Source organism: Ochotona curzoniae, unplaced genomic scaffold (genome assembly GCF_017591425.1).
Source record: "Ochotona curzoniae isolate NIBS_2020 unplaced genomic scaffold, NIBS_Ocur_1.0 contig_1071, whole genome shotgun sequence".
Classification (NCBI taxonomy): Eukaryota; Metazoa; Chordata; class Mammalia; order Lagomorpha; family Ochotonidae; genus Ochotona; species Ochotona curzoniae.
In genome coordinates, this window is record NW_024464939.1 from 6,264,089 (window position 1) to 6,279,680 (window position 15,592).

Here is a 15,592-nt window from a genome sequence, read left to right on the forward strand (position 1 = left end):
CATTTTCATTCACTCAAAAAGTTTTTTTTTTCTTATTAATTCCCTCATTGACTCATAGGTCACAAAGTATCATTTGATTCAAGAAGATATTTGAGTTTCTTTTTCATTTCTTACGAAGCACATTGGTCATTCAGTAGCATGTTGTTTAACTTCGTATTGTTGTTAATTTTCTGTTGATTTTGTTTTCTGGACTTTCTTGAAGGGATGCACGGTAACTGTAATGTAGACTATCATATCCAGATGTGAAGGTAAAATGCAGTATGCATCTATTGCCAAATCAAAGATGATTCCCAAGGAAACTGTTAAATATATCTTGACAATAGAATACAGGACTCCTAGAGCCTGTGGAACTGTATCATAAGAAAATACAATTTTTAAAATGCAAAAATAGGACCCAGGGTGGTAGCCCTTGGCTAAAGTCCTTATCTTGCACATACTGGGATCCCATATGGGTGTGGGTTCTAATCCTAGCAGCCCTGCTTCCCATCTAGTTCCTGGCCTGTGGCCTGTGGAAGCAGTGGACAATGGCCCAAAGCCTTGGGATCCTGGACCCAAGTGGGGACGCAGAGGAAGCTCCTGCCTCCTGGTTCCTGCCTTTGGATCAGCTCAGCTCCAGCCACTGTTGACACTCAGGATGTGGAAAAGGGGATGAAAGATCTTTCTCTCTGTATCCCCATCTCTCTGTACATTTACTTTTCCATTAAAAAAAATTTTAAGTAAAAAAATAAAATTTGATATTACTTATTTTACTGGTATTGTGTTTCTGTTGGACATTATTTTTTAATATTTAAATCTTCTCTAAATAATATTCCACTGCATTATCATACTTCAACAATGCTTAAGGTTTTTGCCTTAAAATTTTATTTCTCATTTTTTAAAGATTTATTTTATGTTTACTTGAAAGGCAGTTACAGAGGGAAGGAGAGAAAGAGATAGAGATCTCCCACCTGTTGGTTCACTCCCCAAATGGTCTCCACGGCTGGAGCTAAACTGATCTGAAACCAGGATCCAGGAGATTTTTCTGTGTCTCCCACATGGGTGCAGAGGCTCAGCACTTGGACCATTCTTTCCTTTCACTTTTCCTTTGCCAGGCCATTAACTAGGAGCTAGAACGGAAGTGAAACAGGACACCAATCAGTGCCTCTATGGGACACCCATGCTACAAGCTAAGGCTTATCAGCCAACACTACAGCACCTGCCACTATATATCGTTATATAACAGGAATATAATGCAAAAAATTTAGTCATTATTGGTCATGATTTTTTTTTAACCGAACTACACAGGCACTGCCACTACTATTTTAACGTAATAGTTTGTTAGACATACTCATGATGTCCTTTCCCTAAAGGAGTTCTTCACTGACCTTTGCTGTTACACAGCCAGAAGTTCGAGTTCTAGAATTTGTCTACATACATATATATAGTGAATATATATATATATATAGTGAATATATATATATTTACTTCTTGTCCCTCTTCCTTAAAATTGGAAACATAACAAACTCTATATACATACCCAGCTACTTCTATTTTTCCATGGTTTATCTTTGTTCATCTTGTGGTTTACAAATTTGAAGGAAAGCAGAAAGCATTCACAAAAACATTCAAAGTTTATGACAACAGTCAACCCCATTATGTCAAAACTTCAGTCAAGGTACTCCTGGAGGAGGGAACTGGGTCCTGCACCACAGCGTCCAATTCAAACTGTTTCTCTAACGCATTGTCACTTTCAGGTATTGTAAGAATAGAATAGTAGCATTTATTTTTAAATTATAAGCATCACAATATAGCTAGAGGATGCCAATGGATACAGGAAAGCTGGGGAAAACAATCGAATCCGCAAGCAACAATAATCACTAACAGATCTGTTATAATGACAGTATCAATGGAATGAAAGAGTTAGCATTTAAAATTCTGCTGAAGGGAGGTTTTTGAACATATGCATATAATTTCACTTGGGATGCCTGCAGCCTATGTTAAATTCTTTTTTTCCTGGTTCCTCTTGATTCAAGTTTCCTGGTAATATAGATGCCGTAGGAGGCAAGTTTCTATGCCACCAGTGTGGAAGACCCAGACTGAGCTCTTTGCTCCTGTACCAGGTATTGCAAACTTTTGGGGTCATGCTAGTACTTTGTCAGTCTCTGTGTCTGCCACTCAGATAAATAATTTTTAAAGTAATTTTTAGTTTGAAATATTTACAAGTTCATGTTCTTAAGCATTTGGTTTACTTAGAGAAAATATTTTTTATGTGTGTGAGTCATTTAATAAAGGACTTGTCCTATTATATGTAGCTACAAGTGCAAATTCCCTCACAAATATCAAGACAATGCCAAAGGTTAATTACATGAATTTATTTTCATCACAACAGAGAGACAATCATCTATGGAGCTAGACAGAAGTAAGGGAATGTGCTTTACAAAGAACCTTGGAAGTTTCCTGGGTTTCTGCAGAAGAATTTTATTTGATCATGGAAAATTAGAAAATGTAAGTTTTCTATTAAAAAAAAATTGTGTCTAATTGTGCCCCCATCTGATTTCAAGGGATTTTAATTAATTTTAAATATGTCTTCTTTCTTTATTTTAATTCCTTTCTATCTGCCAGAAATTACTTAATTTAGCTATTTCTGTACCTATTACTTCACTGTTTATTATTCACTTTTATCTTACTATTAACAAAATTAGGAAATAACTTCTTAGAACTCAAACTCTGCTTTCTAGAAAGCACATTTGTAGATATTCTACGGATGGAACATAGCTTTGTCCATTTGCAAGATCAAGTGTAAATTACATCAGTGGTTTCATATTGTAAACATGTATTTGTTTCTCTGAATATGCTATTAAACATTTCCACATCTCAATCATTTTATCTACACAGTACTGAAGCCACAGTTCGGAAGCCAGATGAAGCTCCGGCAAGGTCACATTCCCCACAGTGGCTCCATTCTAACATAGAGAACCTCTTCCTTTCCTTTTCTAGCATTCCGTGGCTGTTTGCATGCCGTGGCACTACTTCTCTTGGACCACGTAATTCCATTCTCTGTTTCTTCACACAACTGTATTGTCTATCCATGCCCCTCTCAAATGTTGCCATAACTTTGTTACAGCAAATTTCTTTTTTCCTTTTTCCTCTAATTTTTTTTTTACTAACATAACTTCCCTATTTAAAAATATAAAATGGTCTTTCTCCTCTTAAGAGGGTCCATCCCCCAATTAACACCAGGGAGAAGTTAATTTAGCTGAGGCAAACATTTGTCTGTCTTAGCTCTCGTAAATTGACAACACAAAGAATCCTGAATTATGCAACTGGAGATTTCAAGTAGTCATCTTTCACAATTGGCTGGATCCCAGAGCTGAACATGTATGCATACACATACAGATTTGTCTTCTTATAAGGATGCTTATGGTGACAGGCAAGACTCATCTGAATAACTTAGGATAAGAACCTCCCCACAAGTTTCTTGAACATTTAGTGTTAAAGACAAAGGTTACAATCACATTTGGACCTCTCAAATCCCCTATCAGAGTGTCTGTGTCTAAGTCCTGGATTCACTGGTCATTGGGTTTCCTGCTAACATGAACCCTGGAGGCAACAGGTGATGGCTCTAGTACAACAGTCTCTCCACCCACATACGAGAACCAGTCTGAGTACCAATTTCTTGGCTTCAGCTTAGCCTAGCCTCAACTCCAAACACGTGGAGAGGAAATCAGCAGGTAGATATCACTCTCTGCCTCCCTGCCTTCAAAATTAAATTAAACCAATTTAAATTAAATTATGTGTGATTAATGTAAGACTTAAAATATCACATTACCACTTCTTTTGCTTTATACAATGTTATCTCTGTTGACATGTGAATGAATAACCTTGTTTCATAGGATTAAAAAGTGAATTGATTTTTGGCAAGCATTTTTTTGGCCTATCAAAATAGTAAAAGAAATAGAGAATAGACATCCCTATTCTGCATAACAGTTCTGAATAATTAAAGTGCTTCTCAAATTAGAGTAACCATTGTCTTGTATCTCTACATCCACACTACCAAAACTGCATTTCTAACTGTTATGCTTGTTAAATGACTTTGTGCTTTCAATCATCATTCATATTGCTCTACCAGATTTGTTTGCATAGAATTTTTACCTTTTCAGATCTCTTACATTGTCCAAAAAATGTTTAAATGCTTATTAATAAAAAGAAAACTGATTTCATGTATTTCATAGTTCTAAGGTGATACACATATTTCCATCCTTGTCTCTTAAACACCCTCTTTTCCTTTCTCTTATTTTTTTAATTTTTGCAGACATAATTCTAATCCCCTCTATAGCCAGAGACTTAATGCAACACTAACCACATAATTAAACAAGTAAAATGCAAGACTACCGCATATCTAAGGAGTAAAGTAATGATTAAAAATGAAAATCATATCACAAGATGTCCCTCTGAAAAAAATGTACAGTTTTTGTCCTTTGGTATGTTTCATTAAGGAAATATTTCCACTTGCATTCACTTCATGGCAGAAGATAGAATGTCTTTTTTATGGCTAAGTAGTGTTCCACAGTGTACATACACAGGATCTACATCTATATACATGTATATATGTACATATGTGTGGGAGTATTACATGCATTGGTGTATACATTGTGTATACATATGCATATCCAAGCGTATGAATGTGTAAGATACTTCAGAGTACACACTTTTGTGTTATTGCTCAATACTCACAAGCAGACTTCTGACCTTGAAGGACTGTTTGATCAACTGTCTTGAAATCTATACAAGAGAATTCAACTGAGACCTGAAAACCATGCAAGGGCACTTCAAATAGTTTATTAGAAAAAAAAGTTAATTTAAAAATAACCTTGAGATGAGCTTTTGGCAGGGGGGTAATCATGATGCCTGGGAAGACGAAGGCTGCACCCTTGTGTCTCTGCCACCCCCTGAGAGGTCCATGTGTAATTCTAGAGTCCGGCCTTTGCTTTGCTTTAAGCTTGTTATGTGCAAGCATGCAGAAATGAATCAGAGGATGGAAAGTCTCTCTGAATACTTCCCTCCTCACTCTCTACTCCTTCCACTGCCCCACCCCTCCTGTGTGTGCCATTCAGGGACACAAAATAGCTGCAGAAGCGTTTTTGAAAGATTTTATCTTTATGCAGTATTTTGTAATCTATATATTGCTTTTTCATAACATGAATTTTCACCAACCTTTTGAAATAAACTCCCACTTACACTTTTTTAAAATAAAAATTTTATAAAATACTAATAAAGTGTTTTAGGGTTGAGACATATACAGATTCAATATATATATAATAAAATATACATAATAATAATGGCACATAAGAAATGTAAAGAAGACAGAACTATAAAAGAGAAATATTTGTACATCCTACTGGAATTAAAATCATAGAAATTTGAAACCCATGCTACTAAGAGACTTATGTGGTAAGCTGTATAGCAATCATTAAGGAAAAATATAATAAAAATTAAAGACATTAACATGCTATATAGATAGTATTAAGAATATACAATTGAAAGAGATAGAAATAAAAAAAGACATCACTATCACGTTTGAGGATCTGAAATGCTCAATATCTTGGGACAGTTTTGATCCCCTGTAGAGTTCAATGATAGGAGACTTTTATCCAAAAGATGCTGCTATTTAGACCTCAGAACATCTAACTTCCTTTAGTAAGCACATTAAAATATATAATCAGTATCAGTAGCACTCAATTTTTGTATGAGATGATGAGAGATATTTTCTACTATGATTCTTAATGTCATCATTAATATTTCAGAAATTTATGCATCAGGTCTAAAATGACTGCTACAACTTTTTCTATTTCTTTAATTTTCATGACATGGAGTTTACTAACAAAATTAAGATAACAACAAAATATGCATTAAATGTTGAATTGCTTACCAATTTGCCAGTTTTTCCAGATACATATGGTACTAAGATAAGCTGGCTATGATTTTCCAGTTTTACCTTAAAGGACTAACACCTGGGAAAACTTTAGATGCTGTGATACAAATCAGACAGACCAAAGCACTTGGCATGCAACCATTATAGTTTGACTCCTCTGGCATATGAAGCAAGAATAGAAGGACTTCAGATGTTAAAAAGGAAAGTAGACCCAGAAACAAGCTTTTCTTACATCATAGGTTGCCAAGGATTAACCATAAAGTCTATTAAGCTTTCAAATAATTAACAATCTCTTTGAGACATCTTCCAATATCTATTTCTAAAGTAAGATCAAAGCATTTATAATTATGCTTTAGAAATTATACTATTGCTAATTTTAAACCTAGCTGATCAAAGTTTCATTTCAGCAATATTCACTGTATTTTCTGACCAAACTTCAAATGAAACTTAAGAAGGAAAGTATTTTATACAGTTCTTCTTTTTGATACATAAAATTTGTCACTAAAATAAAAGAAATTCAAGTTAATCTGTCTGGACATACTCTGTACGGATATATGTTTATTTGTAAGAATAATAGTATTTCAATGCTGAAATGTGCTTTGATGTCCACAAGCTGATTTTGATTTTCAAGAAGGATAAAGGTTTTTTCTAGAACTATGTAAATATATAACAACAAAATCATATGTTTGGGAAGGAAAGGGAAAATGCAAATGTCCAGATTGTACAATAGAATCACATATTTTCAAGGCCATAGCTAGCTTTGCAGAACCACCATCTCCATGTTGAATTTCTTATTATGGGAGGGTAAAACTGCAATGATAAAAGAAACTGAACCTGTATTATTTTTAAATTAGAAGAAAAATAAGAAGGAAAGGACAGATGCTGGAAGCCCAGGCAGGTAAGGGGTGGGATGCTCTTAAATCCACATGTATGAAATGCATGAAATAAAAGAACTTGAATTCTGAGAAAGCATGCAAGTACTTTTAGTTATTTGAAGTAAAATTTAAGTAGTTTAACTGATATTTTAGTTGGCAAATCTGTTATGAGTAAACAAAACATGCTGAAACAAACACGCACAATCTCAAATTTCATATTCTTCCACTTCTGGTTAATTTGAAATGCTTTCCTTCCTTCTTTTTCATCATTTCCAAAATGGTACACAATATAGCCCCTGATTAAGTAAAGTATCGGTATTTGATATCTATGATACAAAGAGGAATCAATGACAAACCTAAAAAATCTACATTTTTAAATGGTTCATAAATCAGTATTGTGAACTTTGAAATGCTAAATTTCCAATTTTAGAAAGTCAAAATCCTACTAGTCCTCTACATGGAGTTTTGATCTAAAATAATCACATTTACATCTCATTAGGAAAAATATATGAATAAAAATGTTATCAGTATTTAATTTTATAAGCAATAGAATCTACTGAACAAATATGGCTTACCTGCTTTATATTCAAAAAATAAATTAAATAGACATATGATAACTGGCAGCAAATTTAGAAATGATAAAAATTTTAAAACAGGAGGATTAGAAACATGTGGCATAAATGTTTGCAATTCTCAAATATTTAGCTATCCTGGTTTCTTGAAATACAAACTTTCTTCTAAAGGTATTTGCTTCTAATTACAAATTCTGTACACTGTGCAAGGCTGAGCCTCACTATTCCCATTATACAGTGATTTGCTGAAAGAATATTCAAATTATATTCCATAACTTCACCATATTTTTATTATAATAGTCTCCTTCTGTAAAGCTAACAGAGATCCATTCTTTTCAGAACTATAATATCACAACTAATTTAGACCATATATGCTACAATGAGCTCTTCATAGTCTTAAAGTGAAAGAATTTCTGTCTCCTATTTTCTCTTCCTTTGTAACTTAGTTAGTAGCCCTTTTACTGATCTACCTGAAGAGAAAAAGGTAAGTTTTAATCCTCCTTGGTGCTTGAGGCTATCTTTTGTGAGACAATAGTGGTTTCTTACTAAAGAAAATCTGCAGCTTTCACTAATCCTCACCTGCTTTCTCCTGTGTTGGCATCACTTGCTAAGTTGGTTCTCACGAATAGACAAATCATTCCATGTGATTCAATGCCAGCGATATTTTTGTGTACACGAAACCCAAGAAATTTAGACATCTTTGCCAGGATGAATGTTGAAAATTTGATGTGTCACAGCTGCTTCCTGTTATCAAGCCTCTATTTATCTACACTAATTGAGCATCCCTAAATCCAAAGATAAAATCTAAAAAAAAAACCTTAAATGCTATGAAAATGCTTAACATGACAGCCACAAGTAGAAAACTCAGCATCTAACCTGAGAAGTCACAGTCTAACTAGTACACTAAAATACTGTGTAAAATTCCCCCAAGTCTTATGTGCTATACTCATATGAAACCAAAATGAATTCGTGTTTAGACTTCAGTACTAATGCTCTGGTTATCCCATTGTATGCTAATATTTACCAAAAGTATGAATCTAAAATACTTCTAGATCCAAGAATTTTGGATAAAAAATGCTTAGTCTATAGTTTTATTTTATCTACTGAAAAATCTGTAGTTCAATTGCATGAGCAAATGTGTTGTTTGAGTAATTGCACAAGCAGGAGAATGGAAGAGAATGGTTATAAGCTCTGGGCATATTTCTCCTTTCCCAAATTGGTCCTTATTGCAACTGTCAGGGTAGGATAGGAGAAGTACAGGGTCCGTGCAAATATGTAAAACAAAGGAGGGTTCTGGAATCACTGTTTCAGTAATTATAGTATAATTTTTAAGTAAAAACAAATAAAATTAAATTATTTTAAATATGTTATATAACACACGTATGAATAAATATTGAAAATACAAAAACTGAACAATTACAAATTCCATTAATATTGGATTATACAAATAAAATGATCTAAAGTTGCAGTAAACTCACCATGACCTGGAGGAAACTTTTTCCATTTAATGAGCATAACTAGTTCATTTATGGATAAAGTAGGCCACTCTTCATAATATGGACAATTATGGATTAACTTAAACTTCTGTATGTTGTCCTGTTTTATCTTTTCCTGAAAATAAATTAATTATCAAATTTCTGAAACTAAGTAACTTGCATAGAAATTCAAATATATCCTTCCTTGAGTCAGGCTTATCCCTGATCCCTGACTGTTTTGAACATTTGGAGTCAACCAGAAAATAGCTATTTATTTATTTATTTATTTATTTATTTATTTATTTATTTATTTCTTTCTCTCTTTTTTCTTTCTCTTTCTTTCTTTCTCTTTCTCTCCCGCTGTCCATCTATCCCTCCCTTCTTTCCTCCCTCCCTCCCTTCCTTCCTTCCTTCATTTCTGTTTTTCTTCCTTCTTTCCTTCTATTCTTCATCCATATCTCCCTCTTTCTCTGTTCCTCTGCCCTTTCAATGAGAACATAAATGATTGAACAAGTAAGTAAATCCTTCATAAAAAGAAAAAAATGCCAGAGTAACAGGACCACAGAGCTTCCCAGTCCCCTCATTGGTACAGACGTCCTCTGTCAGGGAAGGAGAACTAAAAGAGAGGGTTGACCGGATTTGAGTGAGAAAACAAACTGTTCAAATTTAGCTTAATTAACCATAGTAAAGGAGAACAAACAGGAAGTCAGAATTCAGTTGTGATTACCTATAAATGTAGCTCTGAATTTTGATGATGCACATGTTAATCATTTTAAAGCAAAGGAAATTGTGGATTTTTCAAAGCAATAATGCTCCTGTCTATGGATTATCAAATTTTCCTGGTAAATGAAATACTGTTCAAATCCAACACATATATCTTCTGAATAAGTTCATTAACTAGGAAGTTGGAAATTTACAAGGAACCAAAGGACAGTCAAAAATATACATACAATACAACCATAAGATATTTGTTTCTATTTCAGATACCCACTGCCAGTAGATACTTATATTATAAAAGTCACATTCTTATAATTTAAAGATAAAATTAAATTTAAATCCTAAAACCAATGTGGACATTGTTCTCTAAACAGGAAGAACTAAGACTGAATTTCCATTTATGTTGTATGAGTATATAGGTTATATGTGGTCTTACCATTTTTAATTTTTCATATTCCTTAGCAGAGATTTTAAGGATTTCACATTCCTCTTCTGTCACCACTGAGAAAGGTTGTGTTTCTAATTCGAGATCCAGGGATCCAAAGGTGCTCCACTGACCGAGCTGTCAAAAAGTGGAGACAAGATAAACTTCATTATCACTCATCAACATAAAAAAAAGCCCTGTGAGAGTGTTAGTAACAGTGCGGTCTGCAAAAGATATTGAAAGGCAAACCCAAACTCTCAGAAAGAAAGATTCGAAATAGTCTGCATGGATGGATTGTACCTTTTCTGACATATCACTTCCCCAAGGAAGGAAAGCATCTCCTTCATCGTAAGCATGAAGAAAACTTGAGCAAAGTTCGGTTTTATTCTCTAATAGCATGGGATCTAAGATAATGCTCACAATATAGTCAGCATTCGTTAAATATTAGTGGACAGAATAAAAAGTAGTATACAAGACACAGGAACTCTTATTTTTCTCATGTATTGGCAGCAGTAAGAAACGTGAGAATAATGTTAGTGCTTGTATCGTTAAGTATGCACATATTCATATAAAGCCCCTAAATTAATATGTGAATGGCAAGTATTAACTGTGAAAAAATATTACATTAGAATACATACGCTAAATAATGAAGTCATAAGAGGACTATTTATAGCCACATAGAGAATTTACATTTATGTTTGTCTCGGAAAAGCTTGAGCTGAAATGGGGAAACATCAGACCTGTATGGCTAACCAAGGTGATTTGGGAGGACTTTCATTTTTCTACTTTAATTCTATAGAAACTATGATTAATTTTCTTTACTAATTATGTAACTGGATTTCAATTTCTGTGTCCAGAAAGAGGAAATCTAAAATATTAATCAGAAGAGAAGCTAAAATGATTCAGTGCTATGCAATCAGATTTTTCATATCTATAGGATCAGGATATCACTCATGACCATATGAAATGAAAAACTGCATATTTTTCTCTCTTGCCTAAGACCAATGAAATTAGGAGATTGTCTCACAGGTGGAATAGAAACAATTAAAAAAACTACCTACTAACCTGTAAAAGCCACATGTAAGCCTTTCTTCTAGCTATAGAACTAGGCAGAATAGTCACAAAACCAGAAATCTAGGCTTACCTTTAGTACACATGCAGAGTACAAGATGACATATACTGTAAGAATCAAATCGGGAAAACTAAGATAAAGCCAAGTATTCAATCTGCAAAATTATAGCATCCAGAAAGATGTAAATTTAAGATTCTCTATATAAGTTCAGGGGAGAAGAACTAGGCCACCAAATTGAGATTGCCATGTGCAGTTGCTAAGTTCCTGGTGTCTCAGTGTAGCTCCGTTGCCTCTTATATCTTCCTACTAATATAAACCTTGGAAAACTAGGGTGAGGGCTCAAGTTGTTGGGAATCTAGCACCAACATTGGCAATCTGGTCTGAGTTCCTAGCTCCTAAGGTTCGCCATCAGAGTCCCTGCTGTTGCACACAGTTCAGAAGTGAACTGCTCAATGGGGGCTGTCCATCTGTATGACTCATAAAAACGTAAACAACCATCTTAAAAATGAATGCTGAAGGGCCTGGCACAATAGCATAGTGAATAAAGCCTTCACCTTGAACGTGCCGGGATACCATATGGGCGCCGGTTCTAATCCCGGCAGCTCTGCTTCCCATCTAACTCCCTGCTTTTGGCCTGGGAAAGTAGTCCAGGACGACCCAATGCTTTGGGATTGTGAACCCACGTGGGAGACCTGGAAGAGATCCTGGCTCCTTGCGTTGGATTGGCTCAGCTCCAGCCACCTGGGGAGTGAACCATTGGATGAAAGATCTTCCTCTCTGTCTGTCCTCCTCTCTGTGTATCTGCCTTCCCCCCCAAAAAAAAAAATCTTAAAAAAAAAAAAAGAATGCTGAAGAAAAACAACTTTAAGTTTAGACTTCTATATTTACTTAAAACAACGATTGATTGGGTAAAAACAATTTGTGGATATGACAGCAAACAAATTGACATAAGTTGGATTTTAAAAGAATAATACCGTATAGTAAAACAAGTGAAAAATGTTGGTAAACTTAATAAAAAATAATAAGATTTGAAAAGCCACTGCATATCGCATTATTATTATCTAGTAACTTTTCAATTCCATTCATACAGAGAACAGTGATAACATATATATATACATACATATATATAGAACTTGTGTGAATTTCTCTCCTTGCTTCCTCCCTCCTTCTTTATTTTTCTCATTTAAGTTTCACAGTAACTTTCTTTCTAATTACATCATAGTCACAGACATAATTTTTCACTAAATAAAGAATTCAACATGTAGATAATAAAAAGGCCACTGTTCTGCAGTCTATAATAATTTTAGTATTATAAGTAGAATTTCTTCAAAGTAGACATCAGAAATACGTTTATAATAGTAAGAATTCTAACTCGAAAAGTAGTGCTTAGGCTTAAAATATTTAAGCGTATGAATATTCTTGAATTTAAAAAGAAAATGACTTGTACAAGTTTTATTAATTCAATCACAAAAACAACAAAGTAGGGCCCAGCAGCATGGCCTAGCAGCTAAAGTCCTCGCGTTGAACGCACCGGGATCCCATATGGGCTCCGGTTCTAATCCCAGCAGCTCCACTTCCCATCCAACTCCCTGCTTGTGGCCTGGGAAAGCAGTCGAGGACGGCCCAAAGTCTTGGGACCCTGCACCTGCGTGGGATGCCTGGAAGAAATTCCTGGCTCCTGGCTTTGGATTGACCATTGTGCTCATAGCATCGACCATTGTGCTCCCTTGGGGAGTGAATCATCGGACGGAAGATCTTCCTCTCTGTCCATCCTCCTCTCTGTATATCTGCCTTTCCAATAAAAATAAATAAATCTTTAAAAAAAAAGTAGAATTTAAATATTTTTAGATAAAAAGTGGAATCGTAATAAGAAATAATAGTTATAAGTTAAGAAACATCTACTCTAATTAAAATAAACTTCTAAATGTCCAATAAACACCTATGTTTTGATTTAATTAAGGACACATAAACACAAACATTCTAGAAAAAGAAATTACAGAATTAATCAACAATTTACAGGAGAGGAAATCAAAATAACTACACTTAAAGGAAACATGTTCGACCTCTCAGGCACAGAAAATTATAACTACTGTATTAAAGCCATACTTTTTAATACAACAGATTGCAAACATTGAGATTTGTGAGACTGGAAGACACTTTAATGCATAACGCTGCAGACAAATAAGTTCTATAAATGGGAAATTATCTGGACATATCTACTAAAATACATTTGCAAACTGCCATGTGATACATCCACAATTGCAGTTCCAAAGAATCAATCAGATAGAAAGAAATTCACTTTAAGGATATGTTTACAAGTAACATTTTAGTGGCTCCCACTGAATATATCTATATATATTTTCCATCAATAGAGTGATAATCAGCAAATTCAAGTGAACAGAAGAAAGTGTGTGTTGTGATTACATCCTCAAATAGTCTTGATTAAACTGAATTCAAAAGAATAACCTTTGCACAGTTTAACATATTCATGTGTTTTGTTTGGAAAAACGGAATGCTTATTCAACTAGTTATATGCTTCCAAAAGTTAAACCAATTGATGCAAGAAATAACATTTTGAGCAAAATACATAATTTTATAACTATTGTTGCATTTAATAATGACTATTAATGTACAAGAAAAGTTACTTTTAGTCTCACTCAAGATTTTTAATTTTTTTTTAATTTAAAATTTTTGAGATGTCTAAATTTTCTTATTTTGAGAGGGAGAGAAGTCTTTTCTAATATGTGGACATGAACCATTCAGCAAATGGATATAATCATTCCATCTGCTATCTTGTAAAACTGTACTTCCATACCTACAATTTACACTACACACACACACACCCCAATGCAAGCAGCATAGGCACAACAATGAAAGGGAAATCAAGAATTAAGGATGAAAAACTTTTTCTGTAATATAGTTTGAAATTTAGTGTCAAATTTGGGTTGTCAGTGTATAATTTACATAATCAAAGCCAATTAAAATTGCCAGGTAAAGGTCATAAAAAATCAGAGGGTAGATGTTGAAATGAATGCGTTGTATGCTTTTCACACAGGTATTTAACACTTTTTAACCAGTAGTTCCAGTTACAAAAGCAAAAATGCATATAAATTAATACATTCATTATATGGCTTATTCATTTATGAATTAAAGGCTCGATGTGGTTTAAATTGTAAAAGCTGATACATTTTGGTAGCTTGAACCAATTTTTTTTCTGAAAAAACTAGAAACACTATTTTTGATTTTATAATCAAACTAGCACAGTCTCTGCCTACATCTATTAATTTAGTTTGAGTGTAATGTGGACATAAAAAGAAATTTCAGTTGTTAAAGCTCAGATATAAAATGAAACCACTATGCCCAATTTCAAAGCGAAATGATTTGATATTTACATTTTGACTCACAATATGTGCTTTGTTTTACATTTGGCCTTTTCTATTCTTACCATTAAAGAACAATAAGCTCCTTTGATATATGCTTAAAGAGATTTATAATTATATAATCCTTCTTCAAGTTCTCAATATACAAGAAATGCCTATAACTAAAGAACCAATGGATTCTCATGGGCTGTTCTATAGCTAAATAAACAGTGGTGTTTTCAGCTAAATTTAGAATAAACCTTCTTGTAGGGATATTATTTTTAACTTATTCTAGCATACTTTCATGTCAACAGTATAGTATGGTGGTAACCACTTAGGCAAATTATGAAAGCAATTTTTAAGGAAACACTACATTTTTGGAACGAGCATATAACATCGTCCATTTTCATTCTGAGTGCTCCAATGATTTATTCATTCTTTCCTTGGGGGGCAAACTTTTCAGATTTTCCAGCAGTTATCTACAAAACAATGGAAACATCCATGTTTCCTCAAACCATGTATGAGTATTAAAATTTTTGTAGGATAGAAATGTAATAATACAATTTTTATGTTTTGGGACAATGTTAAGTAAGCTATTTTCTTTTTTTTTTTTTGAAGATTTATTTATGTATTGGAAAGGCAGATATACCGAGAGGAGGAGAGACAGAGAGGAAGATCTTCCGTCCGATGATTCACTCCCCAAGTGAGCACAATGGTCGATGCTATGCCTATCCGAAGCCAGGAGCCAGGAATTTCTTCAGGGTCTCCCACGCAGGTGCAGGGTTCCAAGACTTTGGGCCGTCCTCGACTGCTTTCCCAGGCCACAAGCAGAGAGTTGGATGGGAAGTGGAGCTGCTGGGATTAGAACCGGAGCCCATATGGGATCCATGTGCATTCAAGGTGAGGACTTTAGCCGCTAGGCCATGCTGCCAGGCCCAGTAAGCTAGTTTCTAAAATGCAACTTCTAACTTATACCAGCATTACACCCAGATGACACATATTTCTGTATATTTCTCCAAATTTATGTATTTCCAAGCTTTCATGCTTGCTAATTTTTTGGTAAGAAATATCATTTATGGGCCCAGCCCAGTAGCCTAATAGCTAAAGTACTTGCCCTGCATGAGCCCGAGATCCCATAACGGCACCAGTTCTAATCTTGGTCGCTCCACTTCCCATCCAGATCCCTG

General features: G+C 34.3%; 1 protein-coding gene across 1 annotated transcript in view; it reads right to left on the bottom strand.

Annotated features, from left to right (window-relative positions):
• CNBD1 (cyclic nucleotide binding domain containing 1) overlaps positions 1-15,592 on the bottom strand; it is a 363,708-nt gene that overhangs the window by 107,346 nt on the left and 240,770 nt on the right. The window contains exons 7-8 of the mRNA XM_040992868.1: positions 9,987-10,112; positions 8,837-8,969 (exon numbers count right to left, since the gene is read on the bottom strand). Coding sequence (XP_040848802.1) covers positions 8,837-8,969; positions 9,987-10,112 — 259 coding nt within the window. The remainder of the gene's footprint in view (positions 1-8,836; positions 8,970-9,986; positions 10,113-15,592) is intronic.